Consider the following 27,909-nt stretch of genomic DNA (forward strand, 5'->3'; position numbering starts at 1 on the left):
TATTCAAATTTCTACATGTTCTAATTCGACCACAGTCTAATTTAGAACATACTCAATATTCCACATCCAAGAATATTTCAACACTATGGATTAGGAATAAAATATGAATATTTTTATTTCGGCCGCCCTTGCTGAAATGATAATAACAATAGACCTTATTCATTAAAAACCCATCCTACGCGCAAAATATAAAAGTGATGTGAAAAATTTTTTTTTAACATTAGCTCTTATGGGAAATGTGATCACCAGAGCAGAAATTTGCATTTTTTGTAATTTTCTAGATATCTTTCATTGTATACGTGAGCAGTTTTGAGGATAGAATATTTTTTACATCTTTTTTGATATTTTTATCATGATAAACATGGTCAAGATTTTTGATAATCGTTCATTAAAATTTTAATGAGCGCGGTGTTTCCGATGACGTCATTCTCACTAGACCATGAGATTCTGCCAACGCGCCGTGCTCTGTGGGATATGCGCTGCAAATGCGGCCCTAATGTCGCTTTGGGTGCGTGTCCGTCCGGTACTGGAAGCGTTTAACATTGACAATCTATAACCCGTACCATTTCTATCACGTTTGTTTACTGTTTTTACGCATTTATACCTGTACAGCTAGCAATCATTTACTGAAGGCATGCTGACGTGTTATTTAAACTACCGGTACCGTACCAAGGCTGCAAGAGGTGGAAACTAAATTATTTAATAAGTACTGAAATAGGCCTACGAACAAAAATGTTGGCCATCTTGCCAATAGGCAGGACAAGTTGTACGGTACCGGTATACAAAAAAGATGAATATCTCCAACCTATAATGGTACAATACCGGTCTCGTAACTAGGTTAAAAAACATGACTGAATACGAGAGGGAGATTTATTTTGTCAACCAGAATACAAGCATTGAATCAATAAAAATCATATACAAAACACACAGTTATTCGGTATAGACTGGGGAGCGATACGACCATCACAGTCAGCTATCAAGATTAACAGTTATTTAAGATGTTTTAACAAAAACTCCTCGGGGGAAGGGTTGACTAAGTTACGGAATATTTTTGGATTCGGTTAAAAATGTAGTTCATTATTAAGCACTGCTTTTTTTGTAGATTTTTACTTAGTGGACACTTAGCAAGTACGACAGTTAATTTATAAAAAAATTGTAAATTAATAACAAATCAGTAGAAGTCAGCTCGGGTATTCAAACATGTGATGATTGAGGTGAGAAAAAGATTTGAAGTCACGTTTAGGATATTACATTCAACAACAATGGAAAAGGTACATTGGAATCAGTCAAGCTTCAAATGCTAATGGCATTAATGAAAAGAATATGCGAAATGAAGACTGAAGTTTCCATCTGAGACATTGGAAGACGCTAAAACCTTATAGACTTGATAGTGTGGAAAGCCTTCTCACAATGCAGTAATAATGAGACATATATTTATAATATCATTATACAGGCTTTAAGTTGAACTATATGTTTAATTAAAATATCTATCTTTGCTAATAAATGCTGAAAACCATTTATTTCAATCTGCTGAGTGATTAGGGCCAGAAATTTGCTGTAGGGACCATCACCAGGGCTGGATTTACCAATAGGCTAGGCAGGCTGAAACCTAGAGCCTCGAAATTCGGTTTCAAAGTTTGTAATTCTTTTGAAAACTTGACATGTTTAAACCCTACAAAAAGTATATATATATATATCAAGCTTTTCAGAGTAGAAAATTCTGTACACAACTAGTTTCAACCACATTGTAAACAGTCATTATTGCGTCGTTCGCATCATAATAAGGGAAATTATAAATTTGCGCATTCTGCTGGAAGTTTCTATGTTAAAGTATGGCTGTAGCGGTTGTTTGATCAAAGAAATTGAAAGCAAAACTGCCTCAAGTAAATTATCATTCTTTTAATCAAAAATTCACACCCATGAATGGGGAGAATGAAAAGTTTAATGCTTTCATATTTTCAAATTTTGAGCAATTAAATGTGGTGTTATTGAGAGAGAAGTTCTGAGCTCAGAAATATGAAGGGGCCTCTCATGGTCTAAATCCAGCCCTGAACATCACCAATTTTGGGATAGGTACCGTACATGGTAGGTACCGTCAACATATGAATTGAGTTAGGCCATTGGGTTTTGAAAGGTGTACCAGAAATGTACATGGAATTCATGAAATATATAACATCCAATTAAAACCAAAATAGGTCTTTCGTTGAACGCCAGTTGTGGTCCCGGCACCGGTATTCCAGTATTCTGTTATCACAAGCAGTTGGAGCACATATCCCACAGAGCACGGCGCGTTGGCAGAATCTCATGGTCTAGTGAGAATGACGTCATCGGAAACACCGCGCTCATTAAAATTTCAATGAACGATTATTAAAAATCTTGACCATGTTTATCATAATAAAAATATCAAAAAAGATGTAAAAAATATTCTATCCTCAAAACTGCTCACGTATACAATGAAAGATATCTAGAAAATGACATAAAATGCGAATTTCTGCTCTGGTAATCACATTCCCCATAAGAGCTAAGGTTAAAAAAAAAAATTTTTACATCACTTTTCTTTTTGCGCGTAGGATGGGTTTTTAATGAATAAGGTCTATTGGATGAGAATGTGAATCAACCCAAGTTTTTTATCACTAAATCTTACACTTTTTTCGTTTGTTTTTATTATTATTTACAGTTAATGCCCCAGATGAGATCGCACCGCTGAGATTAAATAAATTCAATCGAAAAGTCATCGTTACTGGATGGCCAATAAGCGACCATTATCCAATAAGTATGTCAGGTTAAAATGAATAATTTTTCTGCAATTTTTAATTCCATAAATTTATGAATATTCATACATTTATATAGGTTTCAATAATAATAAAACAGTGCACAAAAACAAAAAAGTTGTGCAATTTTTTATATTTTATCGTCAAAACGAAGTATCACACGAAAATACGAGACATTCGAAAGTAGCGTTTCAATATTACCAACAAAAATGTACCATCTGAATTGGAATAAAACAACCAATGAAAAATTGCAACCGATGAAGCCAATAACTGGTTCATAGACAATATAAATTTCATCTCATATTCTCAGAATAATAAACCACATTTCCGGAAAAGTGTTAGATTATTTCAATAACGATCTATATCTGCATACTCCAGTTACCCATGCCAGTTATGCAATTAAGAGATTATACCGCAGAAATATACGCTAGAAGGCAAACATATATAGCAATTTGGTCCTATTTATTGCGATTCTGAAAATAGAGCAATTTAAATTTAATTCTAATCGGTCAGGGTCATATTTACAAAAAGGGCGAATGGAGTATAATTATGTGAATTTGAACGGCTTAGACCAAACAAACAAAGTATGCTTGCTTATCAAAGGCTTGGTATCGGCTATAAAACAATTATTCTAATCCGAAACGGATATGGCATATATAAAACAAAATACAAATCGAATCTAATATTGAAAAATGCCATTTCTTAGCCTGTATATTCAGACTGGGACGACTTTAGAAGAAGGTACGTATGACTTATCATGTATATACGCCAAAATACATCGCCTTCGCAGATCAATAACACTAGACGAATTAGACTACAAAGTTTTAGGATGAGCTGAATTTTCAGCTCATATTTTTGTTGGGGTGTAATTTGGAATTGGGCAAATTAACATTTTTTTAAAAAATGGGTTTAAACTAAATATTATAGTTGAAACTAGGAATGGGTATATTGTCCCAATCGTCACTTGAGAGGCTCCATCTATATGGAGAAATCGGTCTGCCAAATAGACAGTTATGGCTGTTGTTAGACTGTTACTGCTGTTACGATTTTTTATGGCAAGTACACAGTATGGGTACTGCAAACTAAGTGAATGTTTTGTGAAAATGCTTGTTCTTTAATGGGAGTAAAATGGTGATAAGTGTGCCAAGGTCTGAAAACAATTTGCTAAAAGAATCCTGAAAAATAAAAGTAAGCCGTGGTGGAAGTGTTAAAAGTAGAAATAAGCAAATACGACCAAATGTGAATTAACAGTAGAGAGAAAGGGGCAAAAACTATTTACGTGTATTCAAAGCTTGTTAACGGTGTTTTATCATTTTTTTTTAACTCTCAATCCTACATCACCCAAAGAAATACAGAAATTTTGTGCATGTTCATGGTATCAGCGCATCGCTCGTGTCTTGTTCCGCCTACAACTCTTAAAAATATGGAACCTTGATTTTGGATTTTGTATTCTGGGGGCGTGAAAAAAGTTTGCAAAGGGTTTAATATATATTAAGCTTACTTGATCAAAAACCCCGTTGAGTATGGCTTCACTAGATTTGTTGTGGAATAGGAGAATATTAGGCCTATCTATGAAACCATGACCCATGGTCTAGTCTAGAAAACTGATCAATTTTTCACATTCGCAAAAAGTCCAAATAAAAAATACATAACCCACAAGTCGCAAACTTGAATGGTCGTATAGATTACTGCAAAAGAAAAACTGAAAAGCCTATTTGTTTGAATTCGAAACTATGTGCCATTCTATGAATACATATTTCCTCCAACATAAAATCATTCAAAATTAGATTGCATGCCTATTGTGACATTAAGTCAAGTTAGCGGTAAATGTAAAGTTGTGAAACGAAAATGTTATATAGTTTACTCGGGACCTATTAAGTAGATACCAATGAAAAATTGGATATACTAATACTAACACTAAAACGTTGCCAAATATACGTATTGCGGGCATTTACGAAAAAAAACTACAAGAAAAAATGAACAACCTAACCACGATCATAAACTCCTCTTAACACATTTTTGTCAATATGCAAAATAGTAATATACGAAGGTTGTATGGCAGGATATTAAAGCGATGTTATAATTAGCTTCACACATGTCCAAAATATATATTCAAATTATTATTACTCCTCAGTATCATATTTTTGATACTATTTCGATTTTTTGGCGATCAGGAAATTCCTAAGTCACCACTAAAAACTAATATTCATAAGATGTGAAATATACCGAGAATAACTGTTTTTAGAAGTTGTTTGTTCTGCCTGGGATATTATTTTGCTATTGATGCAGAGATTTGTAAATATTTTCAAGTGTAATTTTATCCACCCCGCTGGTTTGAATGCAAATGTATTACATATAATAAATAATATATTCAAAGTGTACACCACATCTAATTCAATTCAATGCGGCAGTAATCGAACCAGTCATGCTGACCCGACTGAGTCACCAGATCGCCGTTGGTGCTGAATAATACTTCCCAATATCTTGTTACTCGATTAAAATTGTGAAACAGTTTCAATAAAATTTTGTTGCTTCGTGATGCACATACGTTGATGCTGCACATACGTACGGTGCTGTCACGTTGATAAAATAGTTCAAGATGTTTAAAAATATAGATTTATAGAAATTGGAAACAATAACCCCATTATTATGCATCTATGCGTCGGCAATTTTGATTTCATTTGTCGCTGTAACACTTAATAATATTATAAATGAAGCTTTTGACAAGATGCAATTGCTTCAATATCCTAATACAAAAGCGAAGTTCTGGTGAAATCTGACGACTTCGTTCCCTTCAAGTTCTGTTAATGAAACCACCTGACCCAATACTTCCATTACAATCATATCACAGAAATGACGGTTTTGTTTGGCTTTATTAGTACAAACAACAATGAATGTGAATCAATAAGCACAATAACCATTACTAGATGAAAAATAAAAGGGGGAAAAACGACAAACGTAATAAAAACAAAACCAAAAGCATAATATTAAGCATAATAGAGAAAATATTCAAAACGAATCGACTTTTTTCTGAGTATAGAAAAATTCAACGAATGTAATAGTAGATACACATTACATTGATATTATACTTCACACGACATGATGATATAATGACTTCACACCACACCAAATCTTAACGAGGATACCAAATTTGGGCATTCGTCTAGTAAAACTACTTTTTGTTCCAAATATGTTCTTTCTTAGAATGTGCATAAGCATATATGACCCCAGGGTAAATCTAGGATGATCGAACATAATCATACTGATTCAATTTGTTTATTAAACCAGTTTGAATTTATCGGTGTTTCATACATGGGCTAGGGACTCCTAACGCACTTTCAGATTCGAAGGTGCCATACATTATTGACCAGGGATCGATATTCAGATGTCGATAATCCGCTGATGACAAGCTCCATTTGTGGTAATCATCAACCCTAATTTTCGTAAAAATGAATCATAGTCATTAGTTATATTCAATGTTCGAGGCCCCAATTAAAAGACTAATTTAGCTCAAACTTGCAAAATTATGAGAAGGCAATCAAATAATTAAGCTAAAAACAATAGCTTATTTATGATCGCTAAAAATCCCTCTAAAGAGATATTGCTTATAAAATTCGGACTGGACGGGAACAACCGTGTGATAACCAAAATATATGGTGGGGTCTGAAATTATTACACTCGATACAAGCAAGCGTATTTATGGGGGTGGTGATGACGCTCAGCAGGCCTCCCTCTAGCCGTTATCAATTCATAATGAGATCCGTAAAAGCAGACTCTTAGGCCGACGCATGTTCAATTGTGTTTATTGATCCTAAAGATTTGCTTGTTCATTTTTGCGATGGCTTGGAGGTATAATAAGACGTCAATCCTGCGATAAAATCGGTCCGAGTAGTCAAAATTTAAAATTCTGATTTTTTTAACAACTTCTAGTTTAAAAGTTGCTAAGTTGTCATGATATAATACTTTGATTTCAATAACTCCTAAGTATGGGGACATTCGAGATGCAAATCTGTTTGAACAAGTTGCAAAATGATATCAATATATCAATGGCAAACGCTTGACTTGAATATTATATATGCAATGTACGACCAATGATATCTATGAAACAATAGTGCAAAGTATACGCATGGTGGAGTCTTTACTAATGAGTGAAATTTGCTACATTATGCTTCGCTACAGTCGTTCGAGAGTTGTTTGGGAAAAATCGTTATCAGAAAAGAAGTAATTACCAAACCAGAATTTAAAATACAGACGACATAGCGGCATAATAATAGATCAGCGGAAATTCAGTGGGACTTTTCTAATTGCGATAATGCATCTAATTGGAAAATTCCACTGATTAGTTGATCGTGACAAATACGAACATAATTATGAAATAACCGTCATTCGTTGTCCACAACCAGAAATAATAATCAATCTGGTGGACGTTCAGGTGTATATGTATGTATATGTGTGTTTATGAAATTTAACAAATAAATAAATACATGCTGCAAATGAGTGACAATAATATTTAATAGGTATTTTATTTTATTATGCGGCATAGCATAAAAATATTAAACGCGACTAAATTGTAAAAATTTATTATACTGAAGTATACTAAACATAAAAATCATCGAAGATTTTGAGAAAAAAATCTAAATATCAGTGAACATGTATAGTTACGTTCATGTTGAATGGGTGAAATCATTTTAGACGTTTATTGAATGCAAACAAGGGAGAAATCAATCCTACCTACTTTTCACTATGTTTGACTTTAATTTATACTTGAAAAGAATTGAGGGCAAATTGTACATTGTCAAAGGTAGAGTGGTAAACAGACGTCAAAATAACAATACATCGCGAAAATAAAGTCAGGATACAACAGTCGCTCAACAAATAGTTTATTTAGGTCAACGAAAAGTCGTTCTAATCTATTTCCGTGGGATAATCAGATTTTAAAACCAATGCAATGTTTGTCCAATTAGTAATCGCTGCCAATTTTGGAGGGTTGCAGATGAGACCGAGACTAACAGGTTTGCCTATCCAGGCTCTAAAAGCGATGAATTGACTCACATGGTAATCTAATTATCATCCTATAGTCATCATTATCGCAAGCTCGCCATATGGACCATACAGCCGCGGTGACCAGAAGTCCATACGGATGCCATCTCAAAACAAACTAAGATTGAATATCGCGCTATAAAAGAGGACTAGGAGCGTAAAATTCATATTCTATTCGTGTATACCTCATGTGGTCATATTCTTGTTATATCCGACCCTTTATTCCTTAATATTGTAACAATTGCAGCAGCTTAAATCCTCATTGACAGTAAAAATGGAACATCAATGTACCAACTCCCCAGTTGTCCTGATTTGGTCAATCCTTCCAATGAATACGCATAAATCAAATAAGACTTGATCATAAATATGGTGTCACATATCAATTGGACAACATAATCAAAATTTACTGTGGGGCACAACTGAGCCAACTTGCAACATTGCACGTAATTGCCTCAAACAAGAGGGATTTATTATGAAAAGTATATTCTTTGTGCTAACTCTCAAAAATGTTCTTACAAAGTTTTCCATTACGCAGCGGGATTGACGCCCGTCCCAGCATTAGGTTTCAGGGTTTGCACATCGACTCGCCCACCTTTTATAGAATCATCCTGAACCAAACACGTTATCGATAATTTTTCTCATGAGAACGTCGGAAACTGCGTCGAACACGAAACGCACGTTCCCAGTGTCTGTTGCACATGTAAAATGTGTATAGATTTCTTTCATGGAGTTATTTCTATTTGCTGCCTCGAATTGTTCCTTTATATGATCCGACGCAGCGGCGTACGTGTTTTCCCCATCGTAATCCTTGAAGCAGAGGGTGAGTGGTGATTTCTTGATTTTTTCTTCGAACAGATCCTTCTTGTTGAGGAACAAAATCATGGAGGTTTTTGCAAAAAATGGATTATTGCAGATAGATTGAAACAATTTTAAGCTCTCGACCATTCTATTAGTCTCTTCGTCTTCGGCTAAAACTTGATCGTATGCTGACATCGCGACGCAGAAAATGATGGCAGTCACGTCTTGAAAGCAATGAATCCACTTTTTTCGTTCGCTTCTCTGGCCACCGACGTCAATTAGCGTAAAATTGAGGTTTTTGTATTGGAAAGTTGTCTCGATAATACCCGTCGTCTTTACTCTTGTTCGCAAGACGTCTTGCTCGGTGGGAATGTACTCGGCTTCGCACAATCTGTCCAAATCATCTAGGTAGTATGAAGCAGAATCGTTAAGTTGATATTCCCTCGAACGTCCTACGCATCGTTGTACGCCTTCGTCTTTCCATAATCGTTTTAATGCATCTCCTATATCCGTTGTAATATCGATTTCTTCCATTGTTTGTCCGGCGGCTCGAACTTTTTTGCCATCACCTTCCCTCTCGGAATCGTCATATTCAATATTGAGAGATTCCATCGCCTTTACTATTGCGACCATAGATTGAACAGTGTTGGTGTAGACAACTGCTCTAAAACTTCGTCTTTCTTCTTCTGAAAAACCATCTTGATGAAGAATTTTCATTTGTTTGGCAATTGTACTTTTCCCTGATTCACCAGCACCAAGCAACAGTAGCTTGACTTCTTTTCTGGCATTTTCCGCGTCTTTTTTAAGTTGTTTATCGATTTCTTTTGACTTGTTCATCGCACTGCGATCATTTTCAGATTTCGAAGGTGTACAACCCATTATGATAGCCGGGCAAGATATCAGACAGCCAAAAAGTATGCAATGGTATTTTGTCTCTTATACGCAATTAAAGTAACTGAAAAGTACAGATGATAAATACGTTTAAAAATAAAAATTTACATCAAAATTCAATTGAAAATCAGCTAACTTTTCCTTCCTTGAATCTGGTATGAACAGTCTTTTGAAACTATTACATATATACAAAGTACTGTCAGAAACTTAAAAATACAACAACGCCCTGTAGAGAGTCATAATAATGTATGAGGCTACCCACGCAGCGACCGTATGACACGAGTACTGCGCGCGAACACACAAAACATGCATGCACTGCACAGCTTGCCTTATTTGAATTATTAGCATGCGCACAAAGAAGGCGCACGCTAGAGGAAGCCCAGCACCATACTTCCCGGTGAGCCCATTTCCTGCCAAAGTGTATTGCAAAACGTCAGTCTTTCTGTAGGTGTTTTAGAATTCAATGAAATCTCAAAACGCATCTAAATCAACACATGACATTGAATCAGTGATGGAAGAGTAGTGTGATGTTATCCGTATCAATTACGCAAAGAATTACAGTCATGTATGGTATTCTTTGCGAGACAGACCAGAACAGCGAAATGGAGATCCATAAATAAATAATAACAGAAACACACACCCAAGAGTCGTGCTTACAACCCAACATTCTAAAAACAAGCTTAATAATGATCCGAATGTCCGGATTACATTAAAACGAGCGTAAGAACTTTAATCCTTCTTTCTAATTCTTCATACTTGGGAAATGTTGCAAATAACAAAAAACTATAACCGAGCAAAAAAAGCTTGAAACATCCCACCTGGGCAAAAATCTCGACCAGGAATTAATATGTATTCTGAATAGTTCAGTTAGATAATAGTGACTAAACAATGTTACGCGCCATTGAAGAAACCATGAATGCGTGAAAACCTACGTTGGAGAAAACTTTCGAATGCGACTAACAGAGTGTTATTTTTAGATCAGGTACTTCCTCTTTCACAATAAAGATACTGAAGGTGACTCAGATTGTGTGTAAAGTAAACCCAAGATATCGGTACAATTCAGCGATTATATTATATACATATTCTCTTTTGTGAGTTAAAAAAATGTAAACGCCTATGCTTCGATTTTAGTTTCATAATCAAATGTTTTTGAAATCCCCTTTTAACTCAATAATTCCTGAACAATAATTCATAGCGACAAAACAAACTCTGACCGAAATACCTTCATAATACATATGAGCGGCCTAATACCTTCAATAAACATTCTTATACAAAATATTGTATAAACCGGCAATGAAACCTTTAACCCTCTCTCCAAAAAAGTGCTGATCCGTCACAGACTTACTAAACGACATTGGAAAGTATGGCCTCAATCCATTAACAAACTGTGGTTTATACAAATACAGACAGAAAAGTGCCAAAATATTTCACACCGACATGCTAAATATCAAGATAATTCTCATACTGCGATGTTTACAATTCACACTATGATAGAAGTGAAAATGTTTAAACGGCTGGACAACGACGAAAGTAGCACCTCGGGCGCAGAAACATATGGTATTGTTATGGATAGATATGTGCGACGTAACGAGCGACAATAGTACCGAAATGATTGTTTGTTCTGCGAAACTCAACGCGTGACTAAACACTCAAGGGTCCTTCTGCCGATGGTAAATTGAAACCTGTTTATGACAAAAGTCCTTTTGTGTTTTGATTGAATCGTACTATCAAAAATGTCATGGTATTCAGATAGTAGTGATACAATAATACTTTGACGCTTGTTGTTACACCTCCGTCCACTTTTCACTGATATTGCAATAGAATCGGTTGATTAACACCAGAGCTTCCACCCAATAAGATATAACTTGAAAAATACTTTTGAGAAAATGACTACACCGTATATTTTCTGATTTTCAAATTCCTTCATCTTTTTCTTGGAATATTTTGCTCAAAAGTTGTTTCAAACAATGATTTGATACTAGGTTAGGAAGCATCTATTTCTTTGTACTGTTTTCAAATAACACTTTATCAAAATTTCAACATTTTCGTCTTTTCGACTTAATACCATCGAACATACAAACCCCAGAGACCACGAATAGCAATTATTTCTAGTACGAAAAGCGTATAATGTGTTTTAACTACCTTACATCTTCCGCAAATCACAACAACGATTGCCATTTTCAAAAATTATCCCGTTCTTTGACTTTGCTGGTTGAAGATAGAGCATTACTGTCGAAATAGCAAGGAACTACTTGCTTTGTTATATCAAATATCCTTGGTTATTAGCAAGAATCTAGCCACACGTTTAAAACGACAAAATGAATCTACCATACCAAGCTATATAAACTAACGTACAGCACTCCCGATACATACAAATCAATGAAACCAGTAATAGCAAAACATAAAGTAATTCAATTATTTTTATCCAAACATAATGGCTTTCCCAGGAGAGCCGTTGACATGATGTTAGCAGCATGACATACGCGCGAAATTTGGAAGAGTGCATGTCGCCATTAGCTCACTGGATCAATTTTCGCCATTCTCGTAACATCAAACGGTAATAAAGTTGGTCGAAAGTCGCACACAATTAGCGAAATGTGAAATTAAAAAGGACACAATGTTATAAAACCGACAGAGGGTCGAACGACAAGCAAACCACGACAACGTTCGAAATTCAAAAATGAATAGATCAATTTTATTGACAGATTTATAGACGACAAATAGTTACCTGTTATCGGTTGATACCGCTCTTGGTAGTTTGGACAGTTTGGAATTTAAAAATGATTATTATTATTTTATTTTTTTCAACAGAACAACAGCAGAGGATGAAGACTTGAATAAACTAGAATTGAAGGGGAACAAATTGTCATAAACCATTCAGCCCCAAAAATTTTTATTCTTATTATTTTAGAGGAAATACATAATGAAACATTTGTCTGGGATGTGGCTAAAGTTGAATTGAACGATCGTATAGTTGTTCTATTTGATTACGTGAATGATTTATTGAAAGATTCATAAGTAGAGAACAACATTTAGGTAATCTCATTTATGACATTAAATGACATTTGTAATTTATGAAACTCCATGGGACGTCAAATTATCGAAACTTTACATATCCAGTGACTTGAGTTGCAATAAAAAGGTTTCGAAAATTAGGACTTCATTAGGTCCGTATTATACCAAAAGCGTATAAGTGAAATTATAATGAGCAAACGCACGTCGTACAATGCTAATGCCCGGGCGCGTCAGTGCGTGATAATGATTTACGACAAAAGGCAAATATATTAGCTAAAAAGATCCGGTTACAAAATGAATTTTAAAGTCGTGCACAATGGAAATTCCATATTGCCACACAGAAAAAAAAAATTTTCTTTTGTCGGTGCGTGAATTATTGATATTTTGAACCTTCCAATATAATGGATGTCGATGACATATTATGCAAAAACAGCCTCTACAAACTCACAATAATATAAACCAAAATGTGCAACACCTTTACTCATATTGAAAAACGGTTAAAGCAACGTGAAATGGTCGCAGAATTTTTAATTATGTTGCATGACTCCAAGAACCATCACAAACAAAATAATTTTTAATCTTCATCAAAATGCCTAAAGTTTATAACTCTTTGACATAACACTTTGATAATCGAAATTCTCAAGGTATTGCATTCCTGAGATTGTGAACATCTAGCATCATACGAAAACGTATTTCAACAATGCAGCCACAGTGTTTGAAATATGATCTTGGTGGACTTTTCTAAGTTTAATTTGTATAATCGATTTTAGGCTACAATTCAGAAATTTTATTTGGTTATTGTAACCTGTTACTTTCTACCTGTAAATAAGTTTCCTGCACACGCGCTTTCGGTATGAATGGTTGCTTGCGCAGAAATGACGTGTCTCAATACAAGTATTGATCATATTTTAACTGATTATAGACTGCGTGCCATCAACAGTGTAAATACAAGGCATTACGCTGTACTTTCACTAACTGCCCCCATCTTTGCTATCCACGATCTTTATGCTGTTTAGTATTCTGATCCGTAATACAGCATTTCAAATGTCGTCTGGACTGTGGATAAAACTGCTAATGCTTTTCGCAATCGGTGGGAACTGGCGAATACCCGTGAACAATGCCGTAAACTCAATTTACAGCCTATCGCTAAAATAAAGCTTCCTTTAATGCGATCATAGCATACTAAGTACACAACCGCGAAAGTACTCATTTCGTTTCCCGACTTTTTGATTTGATATTAACAGAATGAAATCATAACAATATTACCTTACCACCAGCGCCTTTAAAATTTTTCAGCTACGCAGACAGGTCTATGCCAAACAGCTACAGCGAACGAATACTCGGTGTGTATGAGCCTACGCCTAGCTTCAGCGTTGACACACCGGAAATACGTCACACAAAATGACTTCAACAAGTGATTCGTCACATTTCATTGATTTTAAGCGAATAAGTAGCTCAGTTATGCTTACTAGACAGGCTAGGGTTAAGTATTTATTAATAAAGTGAATTAACACTGCAATAAATGCAACGATATCCACGCGAAATTCATAAATATTGCCGATGCGTGTCCACATTGGAAGTTTCTGAAGAAACAAATCCAAATGCAAAATAAACTATAGCTAATGATTGTACTGACCAAATATGCCTACATGACAGAATTCTGCACTAAAATGAAATTGCGCCCTCGGTCTGGTAATTTGTGTCGTTGGTTTAAAATAATCAATACGCTCTATGCAACATTATAATTATATAACAATTATGCCTGTAGATTTTCTTATTTGTCATCTTATATTGATATATGCATGTTTGATTTCGAATAACATAATAGGAAGAATAAATATCACAATAACTAAAATTTTGTTTGTATGCTGTGCGCATTTTGCGAGTTAATGGTTCGTTTGATAAAAACGACATTTTCACGGATATAATTCCTTTGGGAGAGAGAAGCGAAGTAAGGAAAATGTTGAACACGGTGCACTCTTCACCATAGGCGTATTGAAAAGAAATTACAGTTAGCGCGAAGGATATTATGCCAACCAAGAGATAACCTTTTTGTCATAAATACGTACGAATTACTGTGAGCTCATATATGAAACCAGGTATTGGCATCTTGATTAGAACTTGGGTGCCATACCCACCATAACATATTTTACTCCAAAAAAATTATTTAGGAAATCGTAAATTTCGAAGTTAAAACCATGAATGGAGGCGAGTTCTATCAATAAATCATACCAGAATAGAACTGTTCTGAATATACAAGGCAAATGGCGGTCTTACTGACACGCATATTTTTAGACTAAGTTATAGTTGCGTGCGTGCATTGCGTGTCCAAAAGCTTACAATATGACTGAAAGAATAACCCAATGATCATCGATTTTGATCCATTTCATAAGTCTCAGTACCGAATCGGTATATTTTCGACTACTAATTCTTTACCTTCAATATGTATAACAAATAGTACAAAAAGTGGCTGTGGAATTCAAAGTGTTAAATACACTAGAACCATTTACCTTATTCTATTCCGGATATAATGGAAAGAGCATGATACACAGAACTGCAATTATTCATACACTGCATTATATCAACCCAGAGACTATAAATATAAATTATTTAATATTCACTAGAACTCCAATACATATATTGATGAAAACAGTAAACTGGTTCTAAAACGAACTAACCTGATCAAAGAATACAATGGCATACAATCATCCATAAAGTTAATAAGAAAAGAATACTTTATTTACTTCTTAAAACCTATATCGATTGGGCTCGTAATTGCCGCGTTAAGTGTTTTTAAAAACTATGCCCCAGGCGATTTAAATGATAAAACCTCTGTGTCAGGACAAGTAAGAGGGCGGTAATTTTAAAGATCACTTCAATTTCAAGAAGGATACTGAGTCGAGATTAGCGATGTGTAATTGGCCATACATATGTAAAAAGAATGGCCACTTGCAAATTACCAGTGCGCAATACACCTGTTATGAACAGTATGCATTATTCTATATCCCACCCTCCTATGTTCAATTCAATGTGAAAGTTAGAGAGCGATACTATTAGCAATTGTTTATTCAAATCCTAATCGATTACTATATTGTCGATAAGCGACAATCGCGATTTACATAAATATAACAAACAAAATCTGTAGATACATATTGAAAATACTTAATCGTCTAGCCAGCGATTGTCGAAATCTATGCGCTAATTGCATTGTTTGCATAGATTTACCACAGGCAGTTTGTTTGACAAATTGAATTATTGGTCTATAAAAGCTGTACATAAAACTCCCTACTTGCTTTAGTGTGACATGACAAAGACTAGTCGATAGATAAAAAAAACATGCGCAAAAAGTGGTTTTCTTGAGTCCAATGTATGCGACACATTAAGATAGTTTTTGCATGTTGTTCCGGCACGTTTTACAGTAGAAAAATTCCGCCACCGCAGTACATCTAAGCGTGATTTGCTACACGCAACCGGAAATTACACATTATAATGCAACAACGTCTTCCGTTCAAAATCAAGCTCGAGACAATAATAGCAATATGACATGGAACAAAACTACTGGAGATAATTATTAAAATTTACTTAATTAAATTTGTGCTAAGACTAGTTGCGCAAAAGTAGAAAAGAACTGGGGAAACGACAGATGTTGATTTGCATCAAAAATAACCTGGATCCCAAGTGTTATTTCGGAAGTGTAATATCAAAAGATATTACTATCTAACCACTTATTACGTTGTCCCGGCCAAGAGACGAAGACAAATATTTAAACGAAGCCGCAAGGCGTATCTGAAGTAAGAAGTGATGACATCGTTTTGTACTTAATGTACACATTCATTCAGCTGGATATAACAGATAACAAATTATAATTATTTGTCCTGTGCAAAATTAATGCAAGAAACCGGACGCCCACTGGCAACTGAACTAGTCAAGCGTACGAAACAGAGTAGTCAAGCAGACGAAACAGACTGGCTATGTATACAAACGTCCTCTTGAGTGACTGTTGTGTTGTCCAACCTCGAAACTACCGTACGCTCGTTGTAACAGATGATTGAAAGACTTTACAATGTAAAAAAAATCACAAATGGACCAGAAATCCTCTAGTTAAGCTGAAACTATACTACTATATAGTATGATGACAGACCCAACAATAAAAATTTAAAACCAGTTACATTGTCACGGTAGTATATTCTGCGAAACATATTGGAACAAAATTTTGTTGTTTTCTTTCGTTACCAGGTGATTGGTCGCTGCTCAGAAATTCAATATATTGTCAGTTGAAATACAAAATCATGACCAACACTCAATAGTATAGCTGGAGGGCAAGAAATGATCGTATGCCAGTCATCATTTTGTTACAACAGTAAATCGTAGCCTGTGCCCCGGTCCTCGCCAATGTAAATGGCCTTAAAACGCTTTCGTTTCAAACTTTCAAGCACGTACGTGTAAGGAATGTGCATAATTCAGCAATTTTAACTCATGTGTAAAATCCTTCCTAATATTCTGCACAATATTTTATCAAACATTTAAAATATCTGTCGATATGTATGTCATTCATCTACCTTTGCGATTTTACTTGATATAACGTCTAGAAACATTCCAGCAGTTTACAAAATGTTAAACATGTAAAAGTATATTTACATATGAAGCACTTTGCCTTATGTCTATAAGTCTTAAACACTGGTTATGGACCATTACTTTTACTCAGGATCATAATATAAACAGTCATTGATACCAATCGTAAAATTATAACCGCCCATTCTGTAAGCACAAGATACCCCTCCCAGAGACAGTAAAATTCATAACTACGGGAAAACGTTTTAAGTAATCTGAAGCGATCAAATATTTCCAAACTTTTCAACCTACAAACCATGTATATCTATATATTCAAAACTACGGACTATGCTGCCGCTCCCCGAGGCATCGCTGAACCAATGAATCCGAACGAATGGGCGGCGTCTGTTCACAAAGCAGGCACTTTCCGCATCGTTGCACGGCGAAACCCAGCGTCGCGATGCGGAGGGAGAATTATTTCCACAAAGCTTACGACGGTAATTGGTTCACATAGAAGTACATGTTAAGCGCCGAAACCATTACCAGGATAATACGATGAAATAACAGTACGTGATTCGACCCAGAAAAGCATTAAATAGTGAGCATACGCAGTCTTTTTCCATTTATTGTCTATGATCACTACACAGCGCTGCCACTGAAATGCGAATATACTTATTTGCCATGACTCCATCACATTATAACTTTCAAGAATAATTACTCTATTCCTAACCCATATTTGTTCTATACATCTATAGTTTAAATAGCCAAGACTGTTCGGAATCCAACTCATCAGTATCTCTTGCTATACGTTTAATAGACCTGACCATCGCCTTTCATTGGGGAAAACATGCCAAGTTTTATAACACAGAAATATTGCAGATTTTTTTAGTTCGCTTTCGAAAGAATCATTACAGGTTGCAAATCAAGACTTTCAAGAAGCTATTGCATTTTAGTTCGAATGATTACAATATCTTCTTAAAAAAGCTTCTTGAAATATAGCAGTTGTGGAAGATTCCTTCGCCTTAAACAAAACGAAAATCTCACGATACAAAAATAGGAACAATCGTTGGCTATAAAACCAAAACAAGTTCTGACTCTGGATATAAAGTTTGAGGAGAAGGCGATGGATCGTAAATTCTAGTCACGTCACCGTCGGGGCGATGTATAACGGAAATTGATGTTTATCAAAAACATATTTACGGGAATGCGAGAGTTAAAACAGCAACGCTGAAATAAGTGATAATCGAAAAACGAAAAAGATTGTCCACAAAGTAGAACAGAGCATAATTGGACCCCCAAAAAATATAAATAGAAAATCGTTGACCGAAAAAGAGTTGTCTTTCATCAGATAAGAGCGCCAAAATATAAAAACAATACATGACTGTACGCTATATCACTTAAGTATGCTTATTCAAAAATACTTAGCGAGGGTCAGATTTTAAGTAAGTTTTAAATCTCATGGTAGATCAAGATTGATATGTCGAATGGAATTTAGGGGTGAGAACATTAGACGATGAGAAATCAATGACACGAAACTTGCTAATGAGCCCGACCGACTAAATAAAACACGAAATTACATCAAATGCGCGGAATTAAACAAATAAACATATATATGATTTAAATTCAACATTTCTGCAAAGGTGAGAAATGCGGGTTCGGAGTGACGTATTTCTGTCGATAGTAGGACGAGTTAAACCTCTCATAAAATTGCCCAAAGAGGATCAAAACGCAAATGGCTAATGAAATATGCATGAAGGGGCGTGAATAATAGATATTCGAAAGACGAGACCTCAACAGTCTCAGTATTTTATCTGTATCGCTTTCTTCAATTTTGAGTTGTTTGTGTCGACCCGGCCAACGTATATACACATATAAAGTTTACAAATTAAATGAAAAATGAAGAAGACTGCGATTAGAACCAATGAAATTGACTTTACAACGCATATCATTTCAAGCCTCAACACGTACTACAACTCACATAAAATGCTATGCAGATCATCAGTCAAGTAATGATTCGCATTTGTAAGGAATATTTTGATTAGGAAGTTGCTGTATATAGAACATAAATTGTGAATTACGGTATGTCAAATACTTTCTAAACACTTGGAACGCAACATTATCTGTTTGGAGGCGGTGTATTTTTGAATATGGAAAACGATTACATAGTACATTTTAACAATCTATTTTTAGCTTCAAGTCAACAGTAGGAAATGTTCAAAGCTAAGCTCAAGTTGTAATAACTAGGAAGGGTCAGAAAATATTTACATGTACACATAAGAGAACCTGAGTATGATATGCAAAAAAGTAAACTAAAAGTGAACTAAGAATATCCGATATAATATTAACGCAATTACCGGTGTTAGCACACAATAGGCTACTAACGTTTAGTCACAAATGATAATACAACACCCGGTTACATGTTTCCCTTGTTCCATGATGAGAAATGGAGTATGTTCATACTAGTTAGTCTATATGAGATCGTGTTTTATCTGACATTGAATACTAAAAATAGGTGACCGTACATTTGAACCCACGTACATTTGAACCCAGGTCTATATCCGCGGGTTCAATCAATATGCGGGTGCTGAAACCCATGGGTTAGGGTTAGTATGGGTTCAACTATCCGTACAACAAAAAAATTTCCATAGGTGCAATAGTATGCAGGTGCAATTGTCATGGGTTCAAATGTACGTGGGTTCAAATGTAATGGAACCCTAAAAATATGGTATATATGTCGTTTTCTGACCGCGTGATAGTTTGATATATAAATGTCAACATTTTCTGTGTAACCATAATAATGAGTTGACAGGTGTCTATATTGAGGTAAATTTGAATAAGTATAAGCACGCTTGCATACAAATATTAGGCCACTGATCAGTATTTAAAGATATATGAAATTAGCGATGACGTACGAACGCTGAATCCTCGACTATACAGAGCATAAGCTGGATTCTCGCAGACTGTTACAGCATATGGCCTCGAGTCTCGATTTCAATCCCATACCCCACATATCTGAACGAAGCGAAACTAAATGTCTCAATTTAACAAATCGCATCTAAGAAGTTGACGATTTGGAGGTCACGCCCGAATGCACCTAAGTCGACAAAAGTTAGGATGTTATCCCTCAATGCTAAAACCATTTCCTAAGACACTGTTGAGCCATGGTCTGCCTTGACAACAACTACACCATGTCAAATACTTGTGGTTAAGCCAAACGCAGAATTATCCGGATTTTCTGTCTTCTTATAACAAACCCTGTGGGGTGGTTATCTGTTTGTTACCTCTCATTACCTCCACGCAACTTATTTCGTTTTGCCACCGCACACATTCCAAACTTTTTTACAAACGAAAACCACCAGACTTGGAACGTGACTCTCATAGATTTCACTTTCCGTCCTCTAAAATAACCGCAACGAGATTAGAATGTGTGTATTCGAATTCGACTAAGTAGCTTGATTGTGTTCAAACTTTGAACCCGGAACAATTCCTCATTCAAAAACAAGAGCTTGGACTATGAATTCAAAGTTTTAAACCAATGACGTAAAGCCACCATAGAACTAAGTATACATTTACACATATATGTAGTAATATCGTTCTGTCCCTACAGGTCGGACTATTTCCGGCCGTCTTCTAAACATAGATTTAATAAATTAAATTATAATTTGTTCGCATATCGCAAGTATCACATCCGGAAGGCATGATTCACGAAATATGACGTTATAATGTAGACGTGGAAATTTTAGGGGTGATTTGTTGTCGTACAATCATCGGTAATAATGAGTCAAAACATGGTCCCAGGAGAAAAACTAAAAATTTGTGACGTCTTACAAAAATATTTATTGACGAACTATTTACTGTGGGAACCACGATAAACAGGCTAACTGAGTTTAACATGTAGTGGTGTTCAAGTATCATGCGGTTTTACAGCCTGAGTTACCTAAGTCTGGATAAGAATCAATCGTACATTATTATTATATATATCGCAAAAGGACAGATTACAAATTCCCACGTAACTGGATTAAATATTAATTACACAGCAGAGGAGGCAAAACTGAATAAAATTCGACATATCCATGCGCATAGTGCTAGTTATTAAGCAGAATGGAGAATGGCATTATGAAACTATAACAAGAGAGATCAAATCAACACTTAAAATTTTGAGATATTCAGGATTTCATTTAAAACAAATTACACTACAATGTATCGACCCTTCCGCCAAATTTTATTATCTTAAAAAGCCCAAACTGGGTCATAAGTTAACAAGTATGACACAGACAGGTAATTTGTGAAATCACTGTTTTCTATATTTAGTGGTGATATCGTAGGTTAAAGAGAAAACTACCTATCGATGAGCTGGTTACGTTGATTTACATTTATTATTAGTATTCTATCTTGCGATTTAATTAAGTAACAAAATATAAAAAATCTTTTTTACTAAATGTTACAGATCATGAATCATGATCAATATTCACATAACTATATATTTATATAAGTGACAAATTTAGTGGGGAAATTTGATCATGAGTAAAACAGTATAAAAATCGTTCCCAATCTATAACTGCACAAATAAAGGTCGCGTAATACCAATACTTTAGGATTCTGATATATGCTGCATTTACATTACGTTTAGAAGAAATTGCGGCTCTGGGCGAAGAAAAAGTATGAAAATTACAAAAAAAGAGACTTGATAATAACCATCATGATAATTACCATTACATATATATCATTATCATTTAACAAAAACACTACCAAACAGGTGGTTTTTTCATATGTGGCGCATATTAACATTACGGTCTAGTAGTTACAAGTCAAAACATCAAATATTAGGCGATTAAATAAAAATAAATTAATTTTCGGTAAATTCGGTTATCCGTTTTTTTAATGGACGCCCACATATAACAACAAAAAATCAGTTCTTTTTACTACTTTGTAAGTTTCGCACACTAAAAGCTATAACGCCTCATAATTCCAATATAATCGAGTATGGGTTGTTCCAGGAGCACTGACAACATACAAAATAGACTGCGTCGACAACAGAAATCTTTGAGCGTATTTAAATATTTATGCATAAGTGAATGGCACTAGGACAATTTTCTCATCAATGTTCGATAATAAGAAATCGTAATTGCATATTTTATGGAATCTTTTCATCCTCAAGATAAAAATTTACATAAATTATTGTCGAAAGCGTCATTCATATTTTTTTCCATGAGTGCTACCTTTTAACAGCAATGGATTAATATGAATAATTGGAGTTGAATGGAGCCATTATGCATAAAGAGCAAACACAAATTCGTACGTTTGACGTAAACACGTCGATTCGTATTATGAATATGAACCAAATTGAATCGAGTGTATAAGTAGATATAAATTAACAATCGATTTTTTTTTATCAGTTTGAATTCAATTCAACTTCATGGATGTACCCGAAATTTCAGTAATCTGGGACGCTTTGCCCAAAATCTATGTTCTATATTGAATATGTTCCTGGGGGGGCACCATGTATATCCAACTTAGGTAGACTCCCTAAACAAATAAGTTGTTTAAGTTGTTATTATCCTAAATTTTGCTTTATTCCTATACAACAAATATATTTCAAGATTATATATTACGCAACAAATTTAATTTCTAGAGAACTGTCCATTTACTTTCCATTCTTCACAACTATTGGTGTGGGCGTCCAGACCACGCGATTTGTGAAATTTATTTCTGCAAGAACGCAACAAACAAACACGATTTACCGATCAATATTTAGCCACCGTAGGAAGCAAAAAACGATAAACATGATTGTGGTTTAGAAATACATCAAGTGAAACATGCTGATTACAAACTGTTTCGTTTATTCAAAGATAAAAAGTACACTTATTCATATTTGGGCAATGTTTAATAATTTACGACGGTGAATGAGAAACTGGAGCAATGGTGATTCAAAAAATCTGAATCCAAAACCCAGTGCAATCTACAAATAAATATACTTGACTTATTATCTGTAAGTGCTATGCGTATATAAGAAGATACATAAGGTATACAATTGCGATTAAGCCTTCGCCAGCAAAAAATACGCAGACAATGTCGAGTATAGCCCGATACCAGTCACAACTTACGAATAGTGTATTGCACAATATTAAAACTGCTATGCTATTCAAAAACGGATAGAAACATTTGGAAGCGATCAATGAGCAAACAAGATGAAGTTTTTTCAATAAGTTACCATGATATCCAGCCGTAAATGAATTTCGCGATATTTAAACTTCCATGAACTGCAATGAACACTGGTGAACAAATCTACTGATGTAGGTAAACGATCATGAGCTTATGATATGCCACTTAATTACAAGTCTAACCGTCTTTCCTCTTTCCCATGAAAATGAAATTTTATTTATTCTTTATTCCGATGAAACCAACTTTCGACGCACATTTCGTCATTTATCCAATTTTATAATTGTATAAAATCAGGAAATCAAAACAACCATGTCTATATTTAGAAAAATGCGATGACGTTGAAAATTTAGTACGATTGATCTAAAAAGAGATACCATGAAACGATAGTATTCTAATACGAAGCCATAACGATGGACGAAATGCATCAGATTTAAACGCATTCAAGGCAAGCCAAAGATCAAGGCACAGCTGCTAAGCGTAAGGTCCTTCTATTGTGGATCATTTCTAACATAGCTATAATAGGCAACCAAAACGGAAGGCACAATGAGTCTATTATCCTCGAGACATAAATTTAAATAAAATAAACACAATTCTATAACACATTGTGGTATTATCAATGGTCTCTTGGTGAATAAATAGAGTTCAAAATCACAGACGCTTCTATTCCTACGAGACGCATAAAGTTAAATCCCAAAAGAATTCGAACCGGACTTTAACGAGGGGTAGTGAAATTTATTGAAAATTACGGAGTCACGATCAAGAACGGTCCATAGAAACTATGCCCAACAAACTTTAGTATCTTTGATTCTTGCTTAGTCATATTAAATCTCTTCAGCGGTTTGAAACATTAGCGGCTAAGTTCCCATCAGTACGATCAAACGATGTGCTGAAATTCAATTTAGGTTTTGGCGCTTCAACGGATATTGGCAATTTCTTTGACTAAAGCAAATAATTATTGTTGAAAGCAGATGAAACACAACATGAAAAACAATTAAGTAATGCCCAGAAAATGAAATAACAAATTGAGATGATTCATACATTAACACGGGGTCAAAAAGTCAATTTCACAATAGCAAATACAAATATTATCTATGATTACTACATAAATGTTTAACATATACACCCTAATGAACATAAAAATATAATCTCATATTTTATTACTCGAATATCAAAGAAATTGTACTTCTCCCAGAAGTGTATGTACCAATATGGGAGTAACTAATTTTAATCGTCTACTTTACATCAACTTGTGTAAAGGGACGGAAGCCTATGGGTCTATTTACTTGGCCAACATAGACAGTCCCCGAACAGGTAATAGAACGAAAAATAAGGGCAATCGGAATAAAATCACGGCCCAACCCTAACCTGGCACACACACTATACGGGAGTACCATAAAAACAAGGGAAACATAAAATCGACCGTACACTTTCATTATTTCCTGGAATTCGGGTTAACCCCAAAAAACTAAACACATAAATTCCTTAATTTCTTCTACATAAATGAAGAAAATTTATTTAGCACTTGAACCTATCTTTGTGTATCTTTGTGTACCCGAAAGTTTCAGATATCGAGGAGGCTTTGCACAAAAGTTATGTTCTCTCTGGAATATGTTCCAAAATACTGAACAGGATTCTGTTTTTTCGGGCCAATCTGTATGTATAATCCTATTCAACTCATGTTACAGCAAGTTACGGAACGGAGAACCAGAAGCTCGAATTCCAGACGAATTGATTCCGATGCATATCGTGGTGTGATAACAATCATGTGATGGACGTGTTGAAATGAGTATACTAGTAATATAAGACGCAGTGGAGGAAAACCTATTGTACTATTACCACAATAAATGCTGCTATGACGAACTACATTTAGATGACTGAACGCACATTAATGAAAGCAAAAGCGTCCATGATAACCAACGATGCAAGTTGATACTCCACAAAATGAATTCGAAATACGATACTATTTTCCGCGAGGATGTTGGCTTTAGATTTAGTACTAAACAATTTGAGCCTTTCAATAACCACGTTTTGCATAATTGGAGTATATTCGCATGGCTAAGCAGGCATATATGTTATAAACTGCTATTTTACCAGAATTAGACTCATAATAACAACAGTTATATAATAGAGTACCATAGAAATTTTGAACGTAAATCAAAATAACGGATATTTAAAATGTTGTTGCTTGATTTAAAATTCAAAATACTATTTTCTTGTACCTCTGTGTAGTAATTCAACTGAATTATTATTTGAGAGCAATTGATACTCTCACCTGCTCGGATACGTGCAATGTATAGTATTAATCTAAATTCTCGGCTAATTATGTTTGTACTGCAAGATGCATAAAAATTCTTATAGATACACAAAAATAAATGGAATCCGAATTACAATAAAACTAACCAAATCCTGACACTGACTCACCTGTAATCTGTTTTTTCGTCTTGAAACCCTCCCGGAACCAGCAGAACAAATGAAATAACTGACCCCAATGGACTCGGATATGACATCATGATACGAGTCATGAAGCATCGAATTTTCATAAAACGCCTTTTATATCGTCATATATTGCCACGTATTGTTTGTTTATTATATTTGATGCTCTATTTGGAAATCGCGATAGGCCAGACACAATTCTCAACAAAGCCAATTTTAATGCATGTTTATCTGGAGTATACCATGTGCAGAGTACATTAAGATACATCAAATTTGATGTCAGCATGTTTGTAGTTCCCCTTCTAATGTTGAATTTCTTTAGTATATGTTTTTATTTGTGAAAGCATGTGATGTTGTCGTCAAATCATCCAGATGAATGGAGTTTTAAGTTTTAAAGAGATTGAAGGGTTTTATTAAAGAGATTGATTGTAAGCCACACTCGATGACCATTTGATTTAATGATTTAATTAGCAAATACATATTAAGTTGAATTCAACATCAATTATATGTAAATTATATTATCACTTGTATTTATCCTTCTGAGTGTATATATAGGAGCGATATAAATATTTCAGATCCCCTAATGCTGCAGCCCATGCTCTCAAAAACAGTATTTTTAGGATTAGATTTGGTATTAAAACAAATGGAGGCTTTCAATTATAACGTTTTACGTATTTGGAGTATCTTTGCATGATTAATTTTTTTTTTATTCCATATATTTACCGTTCTTCGTGTATATAAAACATAGAGATTATATTTTTAGGCCCATTAATACAACAATCCTTGCTCACAAAAATGTTATTTTTAGAATTTAGGATTTCCAAAATATGTATTTTTGTATATGTTGATATTCTCGGTGTAAAATATCGATTTAAGTTAGGTTTTTGGAGGTAAAATTTGTCTTATATTACAATTTTATTTAAAAATGAAATCCTATTCCGATCATTAGGAATGAAACTTGTTTACATAGCATATTCTGAATATGCAATTTATTTTACCGTTCTTTTTCACTTTATCAAATAAACATAAAAATATGACTCACAGGTTCTTGATATTTTCAGTTGTCCGCTGGTGAATACAGAAGCAATTTGAATATCAGCTTGCCAGCTATTGGATAAAGTCTTGTCTGTTTTTGATGAATGACTTTGAGTTTGCCCTGAATGGAAAGGACATATTTTACAGAATTCTTCATCGAAATACATTTAAGAATCAATAATACAATAATCACCACAATATTTTGTATTGTTTAAAAACATGGCGCGCTAAATGTGGTAAAATTTATTTCACCTTAGAACGTAAAATTGTCAAAGTTCTGAACTGGTTCAACTCTTCGTAGAGTGAAAATCACGTTTCGCTCATTAAAATTTAATTAGCACGAAATTTCCCGAACGTTGAACATGGCTTTATATGAAATTTAAATGATTTAAGCAAATCCAATTCATTGAATTTGAATTTTATATCGTTGCCGTATCTTTAATCAAACTGTTACCAAATATGTTCAATGATAAAATTCACGAGAGACAATGCCCACAATAGATAATATAGAAATAAACAAAAAAAAACAATAGCAAAAACTCCAGTGTAGCCGAAATCTTTAACATTTTTCTAACAAAAATTTCACAATTTCAATATGGAACGCAGATGAATGAAAACAGTGACGAAGAGATTCGTATTAATATTGATAAAAATAATTTTAAAAACTTAAAAAAATAACTTTATGCAATGCCATGTAAGGGCCAACCACGTAGCTCGTTTTGGCAACAACATTCGCCTATATTTTAGAGAAACTCGATAAATAAAAAGCGATTAATTTATCAAAAAGATAAAAATGTATAATTGAATAAGTAAAATGAATGAAAACAGCATAAAATCAGTTACCAGTCATCTTACCAGTGATTCCATGGAGATTTAGAACGTGCTGAGCTCTCGATGATCCAATTTGAGCGAGAGGTTGAACCAGAGTTGGTTTAGGATGTGGTGGGAGTCTAGGATTTGTAGAATTGTGGGCTCGAGAACCGGAATAGGTACGACCTCGTCTTGCGTGAACTGAAAAATGATTCGTCAAAAATTAAAGTTCATGAAAAAAGCATTATAAACCTATGTACAAACGTGGAATTTCCCGTTCCTTTTAAATATATCAAAACTCATTATTTACTTCTCAATTAGCCATCAAGCTTTAACATGATCACAAAATAGAATCATATTTTTTTAAATGATGAAGTTACAGTTACCATCCTGTTAGTTTCAA

The 27,909-nt window shown here is 34.5% G+C and overlaps 1 protein-coding gene and 1 pseudogene across 2 annotated transcripts in view; both read right to left on the reverse strand.

Moving 5' to 3' along the window:
* The window catches only part of LOC120345440 (BCAS3 microtubule associated cell migration factor-like), an 89,978-nt gene that overhangs the window by 50,016 nt on the left and 12,053 nt on the right, over positions 1 to 27,909 (reverse strand). For both annotated transcript variants that reach the window (XM_039414893.2, XM_039414892.2), the window contains exons 14-15: positions 27,552 to 27,707; positions 26,704 to 26,817 (exon numbers count right to left, since the gene is read on the reverse strand). In XM_039414893.2, the coding sequence (XP_039270827.2) occupies positions 26,704 to 26,817; positions 27,552 to 27,707 (270 nt within the window). The remainder of the gene's footprint in view (positions 1 to 26,703; positions 26,818 to 27,551; positions 27,708 to 27,909) is intronic.
* Positions 5,626 to 10,765, reverse strand: LOC120345443 (guanine nucleotide-binding protein G(i) subunit alpha-2 pseudogene; annotated as a pseudogene).

This window comes from Styela clava, chromosome 8 (assembly GCF_964204865.1).
Source record: "Styela clava chromosome 8, kaStyClav1.hap1.2, whole genome shotgun sequence".
NCBI lineage: Eukaryota > Metazoa > Chordata > Ascidiacea > Stolidobranchia > Styelidae > Styela > Styela clava.